This window comes from Juglans microcarpa x Juglans regia, chromosome 2S (genome assembly GCF_004785595.1).
Source record: "Juglans microcarpa x Juglans regia isolate MS1-56 chromosome 2S, Jm3101_v1.0, whole genome shotgun sequence".
Taxonomy (NCBI): domain Eukaryota; kingdom Viridiplantae; phylum Streptophyta; class Magnoliopsida; order Fagales; family Juglandaceae; genus Juglans; species Juglans microcarpa x Juglans regia.
The window spans coordinates 2,222,938-2,243,670 of record NC_054597.1 but is presented as its reverse complement, the minus strand read 5'-3'; the positions used below and the strand labels follow the sequence as shown (position 1 = coordinate 2,243,670).

Sequence of the window (20,733 nt, the reverse complement as noted above, 5' to 3'; positions counted from 1 at the left end):
ACGCTTTTCCAGAACGAGAGATAATATTATCCGTACAATTTGCAGCTCATTGATAGGATCAAATGACAGTTCAAATTAAAAATCATTTATATATTGTACTCCCAAGTACAGAAAGGGCAAAACATTCAAATGAAGAAGAAAAAGTTTCCCAGCACCTCCTTGACAAAATAGAATAATTCTGAAAACATATGCCAACAAACTTGAGATTCAATGCTACAAAGTGAGACAACTTAGCATCTGCCAGTTACAATTATAATCCTAAGAATTCTTCCTTGGACGGCATTTCTATCTTGCATAAGGATGATATCGCCCACTCCCTGCACCACCATAGCCCCCTCTGCTCCCATAGAAGGAGCCACCACTACCACCTCCATATCCACTGCCAAGGCTGCCATCATAGCTACTCCCATAGCCACCAGCAGCACCACCGCCACCACCATATCCCCCATAACTATCACCAGGTCCACCATAACCACCTCCTAGATCATAACCTCTGCTAAAGCCTCCTCCATAACGACCTGAGTATCCAAGGTAGGAATCTTCCCTGTAAGATGCCATTCCACCACCAACACCATATCCTCCATAACCACCAAATTCACTTCCGCCGTACCCACCATAAGCACTCCCCCTGCCACCATAAGGCCCACCAGACCTATAACCACCACCACCACCACTAAAGCTACCTTCTCCTAATCCACCATATCCATCCCTGAACCCACCACCAAATGTGGACCTTGAATCATTATAACGCCTGGATGGTGCAGGTGGCGGGTTTGGCTTCTTTGGCTCTGCCTTCTTGATCTCCACCTATAAGAAAGAAACATGAACTTAAATTCTAATGCTTCACGATCTATTAAGGTTGATTTTAGAAAGAAGGGCAGTGTAACAGTTATAAAATACAAGAATTTCAATTACTAAGCTGGTTAAAGACATGTATATTCAGTGGGTGACCTGAGCTCCTGCCATTTCCAATCTGTTACCCCTGGACAATAGATCATCAACAGCTTGCTCCGTGTCAAAAGTAATAAATCCAAATCCACGAGAACGGCTAGTGGAATGGTCCCGCATGATTTGGTGTTCCTTGACCTCTCCATATTGTGTAAAGAAGTCCCTGAACTCATCTGCCCATTTATAACAAACATATAGCCCCATTTAGAATTGCTATGCAACCAACCCTCATTGTCACAGAATAAAATAAAATCACCTTCATTCATGGTTGTAGGGATCCCCCCGACAAAAATCTTCTTAGTCTTGAAATCCTTAGAGCCAATAGCACCCTTTGGAATAGTACGCTTAATTTCCACCTATATATGGTGCCAAAACCACATCAAACACCAGTAAATCAAGTCAACAACTGAAGCAATAACAACTTAATTCTAGAAATAAACAACCTATAACCTAGCTCAATGTTGGCCCCCAACACAAACCCTACTTGTTTCCCATTAATAATATGAGTGTCGTCAATGACTTTATCAACCACAGAGGGGTCTGCATAAGTCACAAACCCGAATCCACGGGGTTGCCCTGTCTTACGATCCTTCATTATCACAGAATCAATAATATCACCGTATCTACCAAAATGCTTGACAAATTGCGCTGCATTGGAAAATTAAACAAGGGCAGAAAAGATTAAACTCATACATGTCCAAACTAAAATCAGCAAATATTAAGGAATCGGCGCACTGTAAAGAACTGACCATCAGTTGTCTCTCGCGCTAAACCCCCTATAAATATTTTTCTGCAAGATGACGCGCAAAGTACGAAAAATCATAGATCAACACAAATTCGGAGCAGTAAATAAAATATTTCGCAGCTTTTTTTTTTTTTTTTTTATCAAATTTGAAAAAATTTCATATCTTTAGTTTTGATTTCACTTAATTCCAATTATTTTCTTCAATTATTCCAAAAAAAAACTGAAAATCAGAGAAATGAATCGACAGAGGCAGTTCTGAGCTTTCATGGATTTGCCTAATTTTATTTTCTTACATTTTCTTAGCGGCCAAACAGAGCTAAAATTTCTTGAAAATGAAAATAAAGAACATATTAAGAGAGAGAGAGAGAGAGAGAGATACCCAGCGCTGGCACCGTCGCCCGTGTGAGGTTGAGACTTGTCGTCCTCCTCTCTGAGGTCAGAGTACTTTACGTCACCGGTTTCTCTGTCAGAGACGGCTTCATTGACGTGCGATTCCATGGGGCACCGATCTTGACGGGCGTAGCACTTCTCAAAGGAGGAAGAAGAAGAAGATGAGGACGATGTAATGATGAGCCCTAGATGTTTGTTTTTGGACCGAAATCCCCTAAAATCCTTTTTAAGCCATTCGGGCGGTGTGATTGGTTGCAAAGAAAAGGGTTATTGTGGTCTTCGGACCATTGAAGTGGCTCCTTCTCAACTTCTCCTTGTGGGCCAGCCTTCTGATTATAGGTTTTGGGCTAAAATGGGCTGGTGCTGCACATTTTTTTTTTTATGACAGAGAAAATCATCAATGGGCTTAGATACCCAACAAAAATAAAATAAAATAATAGAATAAATTTTTGCAAGTCCGTTTAGAAGAAGTGTTTTGACACTTCAAGAGTTTAGAAGAAGTGTGTTGACACTTCAAGAGTGATATTTTATTAGAGATTTTTTTTAGAGATGTTCTACTGCTATAAAGAAATTATATAAAAGTAAATTCATAAACTGATATGACTTTCACGTGATATATTATATCTATCTTACATTAAAAATAACTTAACTTTACAATCTAACGTACCATATCAAACAACATTAATTTATAAGTGTATTTTTATAAAATTTCTTAAAAGGCTAAAGCATTTCTCATTTTATTATCCATCTCTCTAGCTCAAGATTTTAAGCTTACAAATCTGATGTCACTTGTCAGTCCACGTAGTTAGCAAATAAATTTTTTCCAGAGGCAAAATACAACAAACAATAAGGTCTCCCTGAAAAGGAAGGGGGTGATCCATTTTGAATGATACAACATCAGCTTCAACTGAGAGTGAGAATTACATCCATCCTTTCATAAATCCCGGGGAAAAAAATGTAGATCAATGGATAGCGAAACAAAGGTTTGATTGGCAAAATGTCGGGTTCTACATGAATTTACATAAATCTTCCACGGGAGAGGGAGAGAGAGGGAGACAAGCTACAAATCTATCATGTATTATGCTGCAGATTAAATCTCCTCCTTCCGTCTCCCCGGTAGTATGAAGTTTCATCTATCGTTCTTCTCATGTAGTCAAACCAGAAGGGTGGCTACACGCCATTGACAAAAACAATATGTAATATGTAGTCTTGCTCAAGAGCTTCGCAGGAGTCCTATTTGCAATGGCTGCGCCACCAGCACCATGTTATCATTTCACTGCTCTAAAAGTGTCTTTTATCAGTATAATCCAGAACTGGTGGCTCATTGACAACTTCCTTCGCTGCTTGTTCTCTCGGAAATCTAGGTTTTTTGTTCCTGGGGTTCATGACTTCTAAATTTCAACTATATTGATTAATGTTCTTTGCCAAAATGATGCAGGTAATTGTCCACACAATATATGCAAGGAGTGGCACACGTGGAACTCCTACACATGTTGGTGCCGCGATTTTGCAGTATTCTAAGCCTGTCTATCCACCTTTCACTTCCATGCAAAAATAGAAAAAAGAAAAAATGATCTAGAATCAAGTCAAAGCACCTCTTTGAGCTTTAAACAATCGTGCATACAAGCCATCCTTCAGGAGCAGCTCTGTGTGATCACCTGTCTGCAGATACACAAATCAAAAATACATTTATCAGCAGAGGGTATTCATATGCATTCAAATGTTATCGGAAATTCTGCTTTGCATGCCAATCTTTTTCGTAGTGGACATCTTAGTGAGAGATGGTGGCCCTCCATTTATTTAAGAAGATTACATGAAGTACCAATGGCAAAGCACAGGCAAACACGCTACTAAATTTAAGTTAGGAAAGCAGTGGCCATGATCTGACCACGGCTTTGGTCCAGTCTGCCATTGACCCATGAACAAAATCTTCTCCTAAATAAAGAACAGTGACTTAGGAAAATCAATGGGCTTTAGTACTTTGCCTCAAATTGGTACAACAAAAAATACAGTTAGCCAAGCACTCTCTAAAGCACCCCCCACAGGGGTTCTCCTTCACCCCAAGGGAAAATTGAAATGTTACAATCACAACGTTTCTGAGATCTGATTTTAGAAATATATCACACGTCCTCCATGATCATCTACAGTATAAAATGACAATTATATGGTATTCAAGAAAAAGATCTAACCTCAATGACTCGACCACTGTCCATTACTATGATTCTATCAGCAGCTTTGATGGTAGAGAGCCTGTAAAAGGTTGGTCACCATAATGCACATTGTCTCACAATTAAATTAGCGGGGAAAAGAAAGATGAACAGAAAAATCACCTATGTGCTATTACAATGACGGTTCTGTTTGCTTTGATGTCATTTCTAAATGAATGAAGAACCCCCTAAGAAATAACAATGTCAGAAACAGTAAGCATTTTTTTTTTTATAGTAGAACAAATTTTTATCGAAACAAGTAACTAGGCATTGCCCAAGTATACAGAAAGTATACAGCAGAGAACACCTAGTTAGCTTGTATTTATCATTTTGCTTTTTGTTATTCCTGTAGAATAGAAAGTATTGGGATATTGAAACTTGAAAATACTTGCCTTAACATAATGTTCGTTTTCTGAATCTAGTGCACTGGTGGCTTCATCAAGGATCAGAATAGCAGGGTCTCTAAGAATGGCCCTAGCAATAGCTATCCGCTGCTTCTGTCCCCCACTGAGCAAATTATCATCAACAAGGGTATCATAACCAGCAGGAAGAGATGAGATAAATTCATGAGCATAGGCCTGTTTCGCAGCCCGTTCTATATCTTCCTGTTCAACGTGTCTAGAGCAACCGTATCTGATGTTTGACTTGATGTCCATATGAAAGAGATGAGGTTCCTGTCTCAAATAAAGATTTTGATTATAATTTAAAAGCCATCCACAGAATGCCTTTTAGTTTATGTAGTCTAACCTGTCCAACAAATCCAACTTTTTGTCTCAGCCACCTGATATCCAACTCTCTAAGGGGGAGACCATCAATATAGATCTGCAATTCAGAGGCACCTTTTACAAAAGATCGAACCCTTATTTAATACACTGTTATCATGTTCTATCATCTAGCTACACCATATAAATAAATTAATACTTTTTTATGTACGTTTACCATCCCTGTTTCCATTCCAAAAGCCAAACAAGATCAGCCATATTTCACAGTCCAAAAGGTTTTCAAAAGTATAACAATAGAAAATGCAGTATTATTAATAAGGAGAAGTTTATTACATGAAGTGTATTGCCTTCAACTATTGTCCAAGACCAAAGAAAAATAAACAAGCAAACAAAATGTCTTAAAATGCCATAAATCATTGAGTAATAGATCATAAATCCTTAGTTTATTTGATATACTTTATGATTATATTTCAAGATGTTAACATGACATGCAAAAGTGTTTGGAGCGTACCTGACCATTAATTGGCTCATAAAGACGGAGTAAGAGATTGACAATTGTGCTTTTTCCACTACCACTTAGGCCAACCTTGGAAATTTTCAGAAGTACAGACAATCCTTAAATCTATGAACCAGCGTCATGGAGAGGACCAATATTATCAAAGAAAAGAAATTTCTTACAATTGCAACCACTTCGCTTGCTTGCACGGAGATGTTTATGTCTTCTAGAATGGGCACCTGTTCCAACATCCCTTATTAGCAAGCCCTTTGAGACTGCAAAGAACTCATCGGTCTATTACTTTTCCTTGATATATATGAACAGGTAAAAAGAAGACATTTCTGACACCAAAAGAAAGATAAAGCAAAAGCTGTTTAACCTAGGAAGACATACCATTAACCTTGAAGGATAGTGAAAAGATACATTTACAAATCGAATATTTCCCATCACCCTCTGCAACTTCACGCCTGTAGATAGTGGGATGCGCAATTACTGATTAATATATTTAACCAAAATAATAATATGCAGGCCTGAAATTAGTTTAGAGGCACAAAAAATTATGGGTTTCTTAGAGAGATTCCCATAGGTGAAAACAAAAACACAACATAAACTGAACCAAAAGCGAATTATCATGTTAGAACCAAAAATGCTGATACTGGCAATCACACAATTTTGGCACATTCTTAATTGAGGAGCATCATGATTCACTTTCCCTGTTCACTATATCTTTGAATAAGGCAAGCATTACTTAAATGCAAAGACTGTTGCATTATTAAGAAAAATTATAATGCCATATTTGTCAAACCAATTTCAAGAAGAAACTTCATTTTTAGCATAATGATAAGGGTAAAAAAATGTATAATAAATCTAGACATCTTGGCTGCTACAGCATGTCGTACAAGGAATATAAATGACATAAATTATGATTAAGATGCACCAATCAAAAGAAAATTTACAGTTCCAATGTACACAGAATACTTGCCTTTTGATAAAAATTGGTCACTGGGCAAGAGATCCATTAACTGGAAGACCTTTTCACTAGCTCCGACAGACTGTAGTAATGATGCTAAACTATCTGTGAACCTCCAAGTTGCATAAATTAACCACTCACAGTACAGTATATACTTAGTAAGTTGTTCAGCTGACACATCACCACTCATAATAGACATTCCTCCCAACAGTAGCGCAATAACCTGAAAAACACAATTATCAAACAAAGTGGAACTCAAGCTACAAATTTTCATTTTTTTCCCTTTTCTAACAAGTTAGAATTTATAAAAAGTGAAGGGGGGTGCAACTCGAGGATGCCAAGCATATAAGATAAAGAGCAATACTAGTCTTCCCACTGGGGGCTCCAGCTGGGATTTTTTTTTTTTTTTTACTTCATGATTAAAGAAGTGTTTTTTAATGATGTTGTGAATTTTTTTTATTTTTTAAAAATATTTATAAGTGTTAAAAAATGTACGTAAAAAAAGAGCAAAAAAAAGAAAAACACATAAAATATACTAGCGGGAGCCCCCAGCGGTGGCTCTAGTGTTACTCTAAGATAAAATACCTTGATTAGGGGAGAGGAGAAAAACAGGAATGCATAAAATCTAAGAAAGTAGGGGAGCAAAACCTGCGTCGAGCGGTATAGGGTACTGAAACTCATATTCCACAATCCATAAGCCACACTTTCTCGAAAGTTAATAAAAACTAACTTGTCCAGCCATTGCTTGTACCTAACACCAAATAAGATGGATTACTTAATCAACTTATGACGATGCATAGAAAAACATATGAGCAATTTGATGTCTGACTTTGTGGCTTACTTGTGGCAGTCTCTTTGGGACTGCTCCGAGAATGGATACATGACATGAAATCGATAGTAAGAATTATTACCTTCCAATTTCTTTCCTTTCAGTTCCATAAGCCCGGACTGATCTCACTAAAGAAAGTGTTTCTTGTGCAACCTAAATTTAAAAGGGAAAAGTAGATAAGTATATTAAAAAACTATTAAAAACTATCACATTTTCAGAAGCAATGTCAATCAGCCCATACTTCATTGGCATCAGCAGTGAACTCTTGGGTTAATTTTGCAGCTCTCTTTTGGTACCTGTAACCAGAGAATGTATTATCAATGTCTTCAAACGATCAAGACACTAGTGAAGACACCCTCATAAGCAGAAAATGAAAATCTCAGTGCACTAGGAAGCAGTAAACATTTGGACTTATGCAAATATACATCTCTATCAAGGCAACAATTTAGTGACAGTAACCCTACTGCTGTTGATCAAAAGAATATCCTCCATATGACAAGATGTTTTACATAAGAATTTGGACACAGTTTTTCACATCCAGTTATTTAAGCCCTTCTCTATTTTTTAAGGCTACTGTCTAAATCTAAAGGAACTGGTAGATTGAACAAAAAATTATAGACTTTTACTTTTATAATGAACAAGCAGATCCATCTGAAATCTTCGCAGCAGCAAAATTTTCTAGATCAAGGATACTTAATTCAAAAGAAGGTTTCAGATAACGGGTTTATTTCGAACCAAATAAAAAATAATACCTTAGGAAATAAAAATAAATGACAATGACTTAATATGTGTAACCCCAATGCAGATAGTATTTTTTTTTATAATACGAAGGAGCCAACACTTCAACATCTTTTTTCTTATAGGTGTCAACTCTTCAACATCTTTTTTTTTTTTTTTTATAAGTAACTCTTCAACATCTATATGAAGAAAGATAATTTTATCAAATTATTGGTAGAACTGCATGCAAGGCTTATAGAAGAATATATTTATCTTAATCTATAGTCGATGATTTGTTCAGACCAACAAAAGATCTTGTAGCAAGCAAAAAGTAGGGAGAGCAACCTGATAGAAACAATAAACTACATTTGAATAAAAATAAGTTGAATACACATAGAAAGAATCAATACGTCACTCTAAGTAACAGTGGATACACAAAATCAAGTTTAAAAGACTAATGTGATCAGCCTACGAAGTTAAGAGAAGGTAAGATGCATACTGTCCATAAAACAGAAAGATTGTTAATAGAACAGAGCATATCAGCAAAGTTGATAATGCGAGCGGCCAAGATAAATTCAGCAGATTGATCAATGCACCTGTACCCTAAAAATAAAACTTCAACTGTAAATTTGATTCTAACCTAAAGGCAAGTTCAAGGAAATGAAAAAGTATTGACAAGCACCACAACCTGAACAGCATTGCGTAATATTAGATGAACATCATTCCCTATAACCCAAGACAGTTGTTGACAATCTGCCCCGAGCCTGCTCGTCAAATCACCAACTGCTTCTCTGTCGAAAAAGGATATATCCTACATCAAAGATAAGACCACAGAGCGTATTCTATTGAATGAAAAAAAAAAAAAAAAAAAAAAAGGAGTTCTGCCAACATAGATGGCTCAAGAGATGTTCAGGGCACCTAATATGTTACATTTTCTATATAAAAGACAAACCTGAAAAAGAATAGCTGAATAGAAAGTTTCCCTGAGACGCTTAACCTGCAATGTGACATATGGAGCACCATATGAGGTTTTATTCTCTATGCCTAAAAAACGTAAAGAGTATAATTTTTTTTTTATAAGTAAAAATATTGTATATATCAAAAGGAGAAATCAAGAACACTGAATGTATAAAAGAAAACACCTTGCCCAAAATGACCCAACAAGCCCCTAATGACCCAAAAAGCCCATCAAAAAACCAACCCAAAGTACATCAGACCTGACCCCAATCCCTTGTTTACTGTAAAACTAAAACTCTACCTGAACACAATCCCTTGTTTGCAGAAATGACATCTATAAAACAAGAAAGTCCCCATATTACTTAGAATTCATGAAGACGGCAATAATTGCTGACATATGACAAATAACGGGTGGTTTCAAACACTGATCATGGCTAAAGCAGAAGGAAAAATGCCAAGATAGAACTTAGAAGATCATAAGAAGAATCGCAAAAGTCAAAATGGTTAGCTTTCACTGACAAGAAAAAAAAATGGGTCATCTCTCACCGGCCAACTGTTACAAGTTACAACAGAAATGGACAGCATGCATCAAAAGGCAGCAGAAATAAAACAGTGGATGCAAACATTCTTTGAGAAAGAAGTAAGATTAGTAGACTCACCAAGATCATATTTGCAACTCCAAAACAGCCACTTCGCAGACCACTGAAATACAAATGAGAAATAGTAACCAACCAAGAACCTCAACACAATAAGTTTTATAAATAGCTCAACTTACAACTTCCTAACTTTTTATATAAGATTTTTAATATAAACACCATCCAAAAAATATTAAAACCGTATAGAGGCACAATTGTAGAAAAATGAATTCATGCTTGCCATGAGCTTTAATCACTTTACCAAACTACTTCTCAATACTATGGCTCAATGACATATTGCAACTCTAAAGCAGCTTAACTGGTCTGGTGCCTTTAAATTTTTCCTCATCACAATATCAATTACATGCTAAACCATGCAAATTCATCAGTAAAAGAAAAGTAGCAGGTGTCAAATAGTTTGCACTTTTGAGATATTCTCAATGGGAGCCTCTTTTTTTTTCCAATTATCAGTACGTGAAAATTCAGAAATCACGCAGAAAGTCACTAACAGCCTAATTAAATTGCATGCTGTCTATTCTTTATGCTAGCAGAAATTTGAATATACATGAACTAACCTGCATATCCCCGATGTAAAACACAATATAACCAAAAATTGTGAGTTCCTAGAGAACAGCATGGTCTCACCACTCTGTGCAGAAAAGATTGACGCTGCCAATACACTTGGTATTGATATTTCTGAAAGCTGCAGCAGAATGAGAAATGTCGGAAAGGGATGCAGATGTACATAGAAAAAGATGAAATATAATAAACACATATAAATAAAGATATGCATTATTTGGAAAAAATAAAAGGGGAGGTGGGAGTGATTAAAATACAGACTAATCACTCATCATAGTAGGAGATAATCAACTGAAAATTGGTGAATAATGAAGTTAATCGATCCCCAAATGGTACTTCGCTCATAAATTTGCAATACGAATGATATATTTGAGCAGCATCTTGACGTGACACCGTTACATCTCCCCTAAAATTTCAAGTCAATTCTCTCTATCACTAAGAGAAATTATGCTCACGAAACAACGCAAAACAGACATCTGCCAAGTCCAACATCAGATGTGTACTAAATCAGTCTTTGCTATAAAAGCAGAACGGGGGAGCACCTCCTGGTGATAGTAATAGTATATCATCTAGACCCAACTTGTACTTGCACTTATGCCTCAGCACCAAGATTCCGCTCCTTATCTTTCATTTGGTTTTAATGATTAGAAACATGGTTAAATATTAGTTGAGTCTACATTAAATCTTCTACTAATTAATAAAGGAGTCATAAAACGGATGATTGTGCAATTCAAGCTCATGAACATATAGAGTAGTTGGGTAATAAGCACACACACCGCAGCGACGACCAGGGAACCAACTGCAACAAAAACAACCCATCTATCCTCAGCTATCAATTCCCACATTCGACGGAGAGCGAGAAAAACCGTGATTGGCTTCGCCGCTGTGATTTCCACATTGTCGTTTTCCCGTAAATTCCACCAACTACCACCGGGAAAAACCGACCAAACAAGACCGACCCAACTTTCAGGAACCTTCTCAATGTCTTTGCCATTCTTCGGGTCCGCGAATACTGAGTTTCGGATTTCGAAGCGTCGGCATTTAGGTTTGGTGCCGTGGCATGCGAAGGGAAATGCGGATTGGGGTCTAGTTGAGGTTTTTGGAATGGAAATTGGGAAATGCTTTCTACGTGGGAAACTAGACCAAGTGAGAAGAGGTTGGGGTGGGAGATGGCCAGGGAGATGCAAATTAGAGAAGTGCATAGGGTTGTCTCGGTAATCTGGACGCAACGAAACTTTTCGCAGAGACAATTTTGTGGGAGCACGAAATATAACAAATAAATTTATTTAATATTATATGGTTAATACCATATCTAAGGAAAATGATACTTTCTCAGCCTCGTAAGAATTAAGATAGTGATCGACCAAAGTTACGATAATGGTTATAGATATAAAGAGATTATATAAAAATTAATTTAAAAATTAATTTGATTTTATGAGATTTGTTAGATTAATTTTATAATAAAAATAATTTTATAATTTAATGTATTATTTCAAATTATATTAATTTATAATTTATTTTATGTAATATTTTGGTAGCTAAATATTTTTCTAACTTCGGTCCGGCTCACGAGGCCCAAACTGAAGCCCAAAAAAGCGTCTTCAACCTCCGCGCCATTAGCGTCTTCGACTTCAAATTCCAACTTCAATTACACGACCTCTCCAATCTGGCCATGGCCGAGAGCGAGGTCGAGGCCCCCAAAGCGAGGCCACATCCAATCTTCCACCTCGGGGTCTTACTCGTCTCTCACAGTTTCCTCTTTAAATACCGTTCTTCCAATATTCTCACTACTTGGATTTTCAGTCATTTGTTTCATTTTTGCTCGAATTTGGTGAATCTCAGTTTGAAATAGCTTTTGCAGATTTCCCGTTTTCAGTGTGTTTTGCTGTGCAGCTGGGGTTTTGAATCTTCTGCTGCTTCCTGTTATCACCAAGAACACCTACATTTCCGAGAACGCCCTCTTGCCAGATCTCTTTTTAATTCCATTTCTTTTTTATTTGTCTTTCACCCGAACTAAATTTAGCTTAAGATCGTTCATTCTCATTTTCACAGGTTCTGCAACTCTCATGTTCTCTAGTCGGGAAGTCTTGGAGGCAAATAAATTAGCGAAGAGTTTAACCAATTTGGATTTGAAACCTGTGGGCAGTGGCATATGTGCCTTTTCTTTTCTTTTTTTTCCTTTTAAAGTGAAATTGAGTTGGTTTATGAACTTCTTTTTTCTAGTAGAGAATATTTTATCACATGAAAATCATTGGTGGATATAAAAGAAGTTTAATGGGAGCTGGTTTAATGTCAGTGGGTCGAAAAGATATTTAGGATTTATAAAACAAAGCTAAGATGAGTAGATTAGATTGGTAGGCTGCTAAACGTTGGCTCGATTAGGATTGATCTTGCTTGTTTAGCTCATTACCAAACTGTGCAAACTCTTATGGACCTGATTACAAGTCAAAAAAGCAGCCCTTAGCGTGTTCTTATGCAACTTGCATAATCTTTTGATTCTTTTTCCCCTTTGTTTCATACTATAAAGTAGATTAATTTTGAAAAAAGAAATTGCAAACCTTCCCTGCAAAACCCTATCCTTACCATGTGCGACTTATTGTTATTCTTTGTTTTACATAATGTGTGCATAAATGCAAAGAAATTCAAAGGCTGATAGCTGAATATATGTCTGATCTGGGTGCTGAAGTTAGTTATCACAAGTTCTACCCTCGATCGAATCAATTTCATCCACTGCACTTCTTTTCTTACCATGATTCTGTAACGATTTGGGAGAACACCAGTTGTTCATCTCATGGTCTTAACACTGTTGGAATAATAAGAACACCTCATGGTGATGGGAAAGAAGCCATTGTCTTGGTGACGCCTTACAATTTTGTAAAGGTTGGTCCAAGCGAGGCTTTATCGTTGGGAATCGCATACTCAGTGTTTTCCTTGCTAACCCAAGTTACTTGGCTGGCCAAGGATATTATATGGCTTGTTGCAGTCTCAAGATATGGAGAATATGCAACAGTTGATGCTTGGCTAAGAGATTATCATATGCCTGTATTTAGTGGATTAGGTGCTCTAAATGCTGAAACATGTACTGGAGGCAATGTTAATAATGAACTGGAAGATTTTATACGTGCCGGGACTATGCCAGGATAGAGATTATCAAGGCTGCAGCCCTATATTTAGAGGATTAGGTGCTCTAAATGCTGAAATACTCGAATCACTAGGACATGTGGCTAGAATTTTAAACCCACAGTGGAAGTTTGGCACCCCAGCTGCAGATTATGTTGAGGGCACTGCTACGCTTGCAAGTTTAATGTATTACCAGGTAGTTTATTCTCCTGTCGACCCCTTAATCTAATGAATTTTTTCCCTTTGTTGGGGGGCTGGTGGTATCGCATACTATTTGTAGTTTCAATTTGAATGAAGAAGTAAAAATTGAAGGCTCTATCTCTTCTCGGTTCTTACTTCTCTATGATCCCCTGCATTTTCACTTTGTCAGGCTTTGGGTGTTCCCACGGGTCCCCACAGTGCTTTCCGTGATTACCAAGTAGATGTAATTACTTTGGAAATGTCTTCAAGAGTTGCTTTGACCAACAAGGCAAGGCAAAATGACTTCCTCCTGCGAGGTGGCCAGTCAGTCCTTATTTACATCTATTCAGATTAGCATTTATGATTTTGTCTCCAGTTTACAGGACATGTAGGCAAATGACTTGGATAAGTGGCTTGCCATTAGTAGGATTGCATTCTGCATATCAAAACTCTAGTCTTTGGGATAAGGCTTTGTTTTCTTGAGTTGAATACATCTCGAATCTCAAATAATTATTACTTTTTTCCTTTTTTGTTGTGTGTGTGTGTGTGTGTGTGTGTGTTGGGGGGGTGTGTGTTTGTAATGCTAACTAAAGTCTTGTGTTGAATTTTTAGTGGTGCAAAAAACTTCTTTTTTGCTATACTTGAAATGGCAAATAGTTTTTTCACAAGCATGTCTTAGTTTATTGTTTAATGTTTCAACTTTTATTGAACATGTTTTTCATATATATATATTTTAAAAAATATACTATCGATCTATTAGGTAGTGTCATCTGTTCGAATCCTTTATGTATTCCTTGTTTAGACATTACATTGTGGTATAATTTACACACGATCATCTGTTGAAAGATAATAGATTCATTATCGTTGTGTCATTGGACTCATGTTGGTTGCTGCAGGTTAATTGGAGGAGTTATACGGACAGTAAACAATCTCCTTGAGAAGTTTCACCGGTCATTCTTTCTGTACCTTTTAATATCATCTAGTAAGTTTGTGTTGGTTGGAGTCTATATGATCGCTTTTGCACTCCATGTGGCATCACTTCCAGTTGTTCAGTTTCTCTATATGCTGATGCTCATAAAATGGATCCTAGTCTTGGCAAAGAAAACTCCACTCCTCCAGCCAGTGCTGCTGGTGAACTTGGCATCACTCTGAGATCATGCAAATGGCTTAATGCAGCGAAAATAGTGTTTGTAGCTTACCTGTGGGGTGTTGGTCTTTCAGTACTCCCTTATTTCAGCTTTCTAGTCTTGGTTTCGCTCTCAAGCTTCAGCCTCCTGATCTTGTACTTGATTTTGGGTTCTTCATTTTACTACGTCAATGCCTCTCAGCCCCAAAAAAAAGATTGGGCTCTCTTGAAATCATTGACTATTTAAAAGCTCTTGCCTACTGCTTTAACAGAAGGCTAATGATTATCCCGGCTGCCTTCATTGGTTTGTGCCTCATGTCAGTCATCAACTTTGCTACAGTTGAAATTGGAGCTTTGCTAATGGTCCCAATGTGTTTGATGGCTCAACCTTTGAAGCTTGATAGTAGATTTAGAAGCTTGCGGAAATTTTCAAGGGTGGCTTGTAAACTTGAGAGGCGTATTTGGAGGTTACAGTGGTGTTACTGTTGGCAACTTCTAGAATTGGTTGGAGTCCATTTGGGCATGGGGTAGTGCTACTTACCTCTATATAGGTATGGTTCACCTGCCATGCTGGGTATTGTGCATTCATATTGTACTTCATTCTTGTTGACATGCCTTAGATAATTCTACCTTGTGTGTTACTGTTCTATTTCACATCCAAATCAGAAGGTTAAATGGAATTTCTCTCAATGTTTATGTCTTAACTAAATTGCTAACTGTTTGATGGTAGGCTAATTCAAGAGAACTAGGTCCTGGAGAAGTAGATGCCCCAAGCATATAATGTGTCATCTTTGCAAGAAATTTTGTGTCACCAGTCACAAAGGGGTACCTCTGAGTCACGAGCTGGTTGGCATGCATCATTGCAATCAAGGTTCTGCAGGCTTGTTAGTATGTACTTTTTTACTCGAAGATTGTGGGAAGAGAGATGATTGATCAAATGGCTGTCATTTGAATGCCTATTTACCAAGTTAGCTCACCTCAATTCTTAAGTGAGGCCTGCAATCCAAGCATGAGAGCACCTTGATTGCTGAACTCAGAGGTTAGGGCTAGGGTGTAGCCTCATTCCTTTGGGTGTTGTAAATCATACTTCAAATCCATTTGGCAGGGCTTTTTGCCTGCACCAATGTCCTTGGGGTTGGATTCACGCCAGTTAGGTCAAAAAGTTCAATCCAATATAGATTTCTAGAAGGGATCCTGCACCATTGCACTAATACTTTTAATATTGGACATGTGGTATAACTTGTACGGCAGTAAGGCCATTACGGAATATAGATTGGATCACTATCTCGCTAGGTTGCACTCAGCTTTTCTATTGGGAGATGGGTTATAAATTTAAGGTAAGATGCCCTTTTTGGTCGATATGATTGATAGAAGAGGTGCTTGCGTCTGTAAAGTAAGTGAATAAAATATAAAATAGGTTGATGAGGAATGGAAGTCTTGTATGCTTTAGGATCAATGCTCCCCATCTGTTCTGTCATTGATGGCGAAAGTTGAAAGAAGTTATTAGGAAAATAAAAGCCCAAATTCTGCAACCATCTAAAGAGCAAGGAATGGCTGGGAAAAGAAAAAATAGATACTCATAGAATCTTAAGATTTGATTGTTCTGGAATAAGCCTTACTGAATATTATGGCAGCGTATAGATCGATGCTGTTTTAGTTCTTCGTGCACCCAAAGATTACGTTGTTATGGTGCTTTGAAGGGCATCTCTGAAATGGTCAGCATCAACTGGATTCATCGTGTTGATGATTGGTGCACCCAACAACTAAGTAAAAGGGCTCGAGGCTTTCCCAGTGACTGTTAGCGTATGATTAACATAAGTAGAAGACATACGAGAATCAAGGGGCACAAATGAAGCAAAAGGAAAAATATTGGACGTGGAGGAACTGTCCACAAAACCAGTACCCAACGGCAAACGACATGAAGGGGGGAAAAAAATCATTCTTTTGGGAATCAGTAGCTTTGTGTTATAGTTAGGGTCCGTCTGGGTTGGAGTAAGAGTTTTAAAAAGTAGTTAAATAATTTTAAAAGTTAATTAATGAAAAAATTATGTTGTTTAAGTATTACATATTAAAGTATTTTTAATCTCAAATAAATTAAAAAATTCATTTGTCAAACATGTTTTTTTAAATAATGCTGAACACAATTTGAATTTTAAAAAAATTATTAATGAACGAAAATACATATAGATTTTTTAAATAATTAAAACTTTCAAACTTTCAATAATATAATTATAATCTTTAAAAATTTAAATAATTATAATTTTTACATCAAAAAGTATTTTTTTAATTTACTTTTAAACAAACATAACATGTTTAAAAGTACTTTAAATATATAGTTGCAAAATAATAAATTATTTTTTAATAATAAATTTTATTATTTAAATTATAAACTATAAATCTTAAAGTTATAAATTATATTTCTCACAACCATTTCAAACGTTATCTTTCACGCGCGGCATTGGGTCGCATTGGTTAATAAAAGGAGTTTATTTTTCAGATGAAAATGGCCTAAAATCGGATGACAGATCATCAGATGGGTTGCAAAATTCTGATTGTGGACTTTGTTTTTGCCTCGTCGATTACAATTTACAACGTGTCATTCCTTCCAGTTTCCGCTTGTTTACACTGAGATAGAAAGAAGTCGGAGTAGGCTGTATTTGTATTTTGTACGTGTGGTCGAATGATGTATGTTTATAGGAAAATTAGCGATCCCACTCGCCTTCTCAAGCGCGTCGTCATTAAATATCACTGATCTCGCATGCCGCAAAATTTATATAAACTTCAAAATTATAGAAAAATACGTCTAATAAATATAAAAATTTCATTTAAAAAAAAATAATTTGTATAAATTTTAAATAGATAAATTTCATATAAATTATTGTAAAAAAATTTATCACATTTAAAAAAATATAAAAAAATTATTTTATAAATAAAATTTTTTTATTTTTTCCAAAGATATTTATAAAATTTATATATTATACCTAACAATACTCTTAAAAAATAGACAAAAAAAAAAACAGAACGTGAATTACACATACTCCGAGCAGCGTTATAAGCAAACGGGCTCATGTCAACTCCTCCCTCTTCTCTCTCCCACCCACCTAACCTGACTTCAAGTCCCAATATTCTCCCCCTCCAACTGAAACAAAGGAAACAAATAGGAAACTCCAAGAATGTAGTGTGTTCTCCGATTTCTAGCAAAGCACGGCAAAGAAAGAGAAAGAACAGCAACAACGAGAATACCAGTGAAGAGAGAGGCATATAGAGATGGACGACATACTTTGCGACGAGCTTCTTGAAGAAATCTTTCAGAGACTTCCGTCATCACCCTCTTCATCACTTTCGGTCTCTTTGGTCTCCAAGCGGTGGCTTCATCTCTACCGCACCTCCAAGACCTCCCTCTCTCTCCGCCTTACCCCTCACAATTCCACTATCCCTTTATTTTCCTCCCTACTGTCCCACTACCCATCTCTTGTCTCCCTCTCTCTTTTCGTCCCCTCTGAACCCACAGCCCCAGCCTCCACTTTTTCTGATCATCTCCTCCTTATTGTCTCTACATATTGTTCCAAGCTTCATAATTTGAGGTTCTTGGCAGGTTTGGTCTCTCTTTCCTCTCTAAGTTCCCTCTCTTCGACCTGTACCCGCCTGACCTCTCTCTGTATCAATCTCTCTAGGCCTGTCTTTTTTAGTTGGGTTGTGAATTTTCCTGCTTTAAAGGATTTATCAGTCTTTGTATGCCCTGGGCAAGGCCTTGAACAAGAAATTCAGTTTTCTTGGGAACATGGAATGTGGCAAAATGAGGATTTTGATACAGAATTGGGCTTGGAGAGTCTTCATTTGTCTGGAATTCGAGCAGATGATTGGGGCCTGAGATGGCTATGGAGGAGCTGCAAAAGGCTGAAGAAATTGCAGCTACGGAGCTGTGAGGGTATTGGTGATGGAGGTTCTTTTTCGTCCTTTGTTAGGTGCTTGCAGGGTCTTCAAGAGGTGGAGCTCAGGACTTGTAGGAGTATAGTTGATGGGGTGCTGTTAAAATTGGCTGATAGTTGTAATTCTCTAAGTTCTCTATTGGTTTATGATGGCGGTAGCAGAGAGGGTCTGCTGAGGTTCATTACCCAGAGCAGGTGCGATTTGCAAAAACTAGATCTCCGACTACCACTTGACCTTAATAACGATCACCTCTCGGCTGTTGCTGTGAATTTCCGGTGTCTTTCGAGTATTAGGCTTCAAAGTTGTTGTCTTGTTACTGGTGAAGGCCTTAAGGCTCTTGGGGTTGCCATGAGTTCTAGGCTTGAAGAATTGGCATTGATAAATTGTGATGTTGTGGAACGAGAACCGGGGTTGCTTGCCACATTGGGGCAGAATTTGAGGCAATTGAGGAAATTGGACTTATCTTATAATGAAACGTTACTTGATAAGGAGTTTATTTCGATGTTAGTTTCGTGCAATGATATTATTGATTTGAAGTTGAGAGGGTGTAAAGGGCTTACCAATGCAAGCATGGTCTCTATGTTTAAGAGTTGCAAGCGCTTGAAGGATGTTGATATTATGCATTGTTGTGGAATTGGGGCCGAGGCAGTGGAGCTGTTTGTTCTAAATTCTCCGCAGTTGAGACAGATGCACATTGAGGAAAGCAAGCTTTCCGATGTTGCAAGGACATGGGCATCAAATAAGTTTATTAAGTTGGTTGTTTAATTGGGAACCGGCTGGAAAAGCAGCCGTTTAAAGTTAAAAGAGTTTTCAAGTGAGACAGGTACATATCACCCCACTTGTAGCAAGCAAGTTTGTAAATTTCTGTTGCTGGAACACAAGGAGCGACTTTTGGCTCAGTGAGTAATTATGAATACAATTGTGTATTATATTTCATGATTTAACTTTGTACTTCTGAAATATACATGTTGGGTTGGTTCTTCTTTGGCATGTTAGCACTGTGAGAGCTACATGTCCTTTGCACTGATTGTGAAAGCTTCTGTTTCCTTCAAAAAAATATAAAAAAAATAAAGTAAAAAATCCATGGAGCTTTATTCCAAGCATTTTGTGCGTCTATGCTTGCAGTACAAAACAACATGTTCAATTATGGGCTATTATTTCCCTCTGGGGGTGATTACAACATGCATCAGGATGCACTTTTGTGAAATCCACCAAAAATATGTCGATAGGTTATGCTAATTTGACAAGTTGGTAAACCTAGAATATTTTGGGCAAAATATCACATATTTTGATGGGTTTCTAGATATCCAGTAGAAAAAGATGAACAAGAAACTTTATGGACATGGCTGCTTGGAATTGCCTGTAAGGGGAAAAGAAATCAACAAATAAGTAACAAGAAGATCATATAATCTACTTGCCTGTGGTTAAGGCAGAACACATTGCTGCTAAGAACAGAATTCTAGCTAGCCGTTATAGCTATTAAGAGGGTGATAGATAATTCGACTCAAGAACGATTATATGGTTTCAGATGCCATAGCATGCTTGAGTTTAATAAATATCTTGTAGAGCATATTATGCCTATTTCACTTTTACATGGGAATTGTTGTGACTCTCTAGAACGTTTTGCTCGGGGGGTTGATCTCCCGAATAGTGTTACATGCAGTTGTGAAGTGCGTAAGTATCGTGCAATCGTTTTGAAAAAGAATGGGATACACTTGTTAAACCAAGTATTCCTGAACCTTCCAAAAGAGAGTCTGCAACTCAAGAATCTGCAATTCAATCTCCTCCAGAATCAACGTGAACGCGTGAACAATTTTCCTTGATTCCTTGATTTTCTCTTTTACGTGTATCATGCTAATTAGTCATACTTTCCATCTTGTACATTACCGCATTTAATTATTGTTCTGTACGTTACTACATTACCATGTTTGACTCTTGTAAAGATGTACTATTTAAATTGAATATAGCAGAAGAAAAAGGCAAGTTGGCCTCGTGATTCTTACCATCCTTTCCATTCAGTTTCTGTGTTCTTACTCCACTAATAAAAAATTAATTATTTTTTTCATGTGAATCTCGTATATATTCATTTTTTTAAAAGTGATTATGTAGCATTTACGCACTCACGACTACATCTATCATTTCTATTTAAATATTATCATGCTTGTAAAGAACCATAGGCGCT

At 37.0% G+C, this 20,733-nt stretch overlaps 3 protein-coding genes and 1 pseudogene across 4 annotated transcripts; 2 read left to right on the top strand and 2 right to left on the bottom strand.

The window, feature by feature from the left end:
* Positions 1 to 63: 63 nt before the first annotated feature.
* LOC121252838 (glycine-rich RNA-binding protein 3, mitochondrial) lies at positions 64 to 2,209 on the bottom strand. Its single transcript, XM_041152667.1, has 6 exons — positions 2,073 to 2,209; positions 1,698 to 1,738; positions 1,433 to 1,596; positions 1,205 to 1,304; positions 952 to 1,121; positions 64 to 807 (listed from the first exon to the last, which is right to left on the bottom strand). The coding sequence occupies exons 1-6, from the start codon at positions 2,189 to 2,191 to the stop codon at positions 286 to 288; spliced, it is 1,116 nt and encodes a 371-aa protein (XP_041008601.1). The 5' UTR covers positions 2,192 to 2,209; the 3' UTR covers positions 64 to 285.
* On the bottom strand, positions 2,073 to 11,477 carry LOC121252835 (ABC transporter B family member 26, chloroplastic-like). 2 transcript variants are annotated; one of them, XM_041152660.1, is made up of 19 exons: positions 10,972 to 11,477; positions 10,192 to 10,319; positions 9,641 to 9,683; positions 8,977 to 9,021; positions 8,713 to 8,835; positions 8,524 to 8,627; positions 7,549 to 7,603; positions 7,390 to 7,460; positions 7,127 to 7,229; positions 6,491 to 6,701; positions 5,902 to 5,975; positions 5,691 to 5,747; positions 5,524 to 5,598; positions 5,038 to 5,112; positions 4,683 to 4,964; positions 4,414 to 4,478; positions 4,273 to 4,333; positions 3,679 to 3,745; positions 2,073 to 2,446 (listed from the first exon to the last, which is right to left on the bottom strand). In XM_041152660.1, the coding sequence occupies exons 1-19, from the start codon at positions 11,395 to 11,397 to the stop codon at positions 2,310 to 2,312; spliced, it is 2,202 nt and encodes a 733-aa protein (XP_041008594.1). In that variant the 5' UTR covers positions 11,398 to 11,477; the 3' UTR covers positions 2,073 to 2,309. The 2 variants fall into 2 exon arrangements, with proteins under 2 accessions (XP_041008594.1, XP_041008595.1); XM_041152661.1 differs by lacking the exon at positions 2,073 to 2,446 and adding an exon at positions 2,919 to 3,458.
* Positions 11,478 to 11,867: 390 nt separating this feature from the next.
* On the top strand, positions 11,868 to 15,231 carry LOC121252119 (annotated as a pseudogene).
* A 2,459-nt stretch (positions 15,232 to 17,690) lies between these two features.
* Positions 17,691 to 19,546, top strand: LOC121253183 (F-box/LRR-repeat protein 4-like). The gene has a single exon (XM_041153125.1). The coding sequence runs from the start codon at positions 17,889 to 17,891 to the stop codon at positions 19,314 to 19,316; it is 1,428 nt and encodes a 475-aa protein (XP_041009059.1). The 5' UTR covers positions 17,691 to 17,888; the 3' UTR covers positions 19,317 to 19,546.
* Positions 19,547 to 20,733: the final 1,187 nt, after the last annotated feature.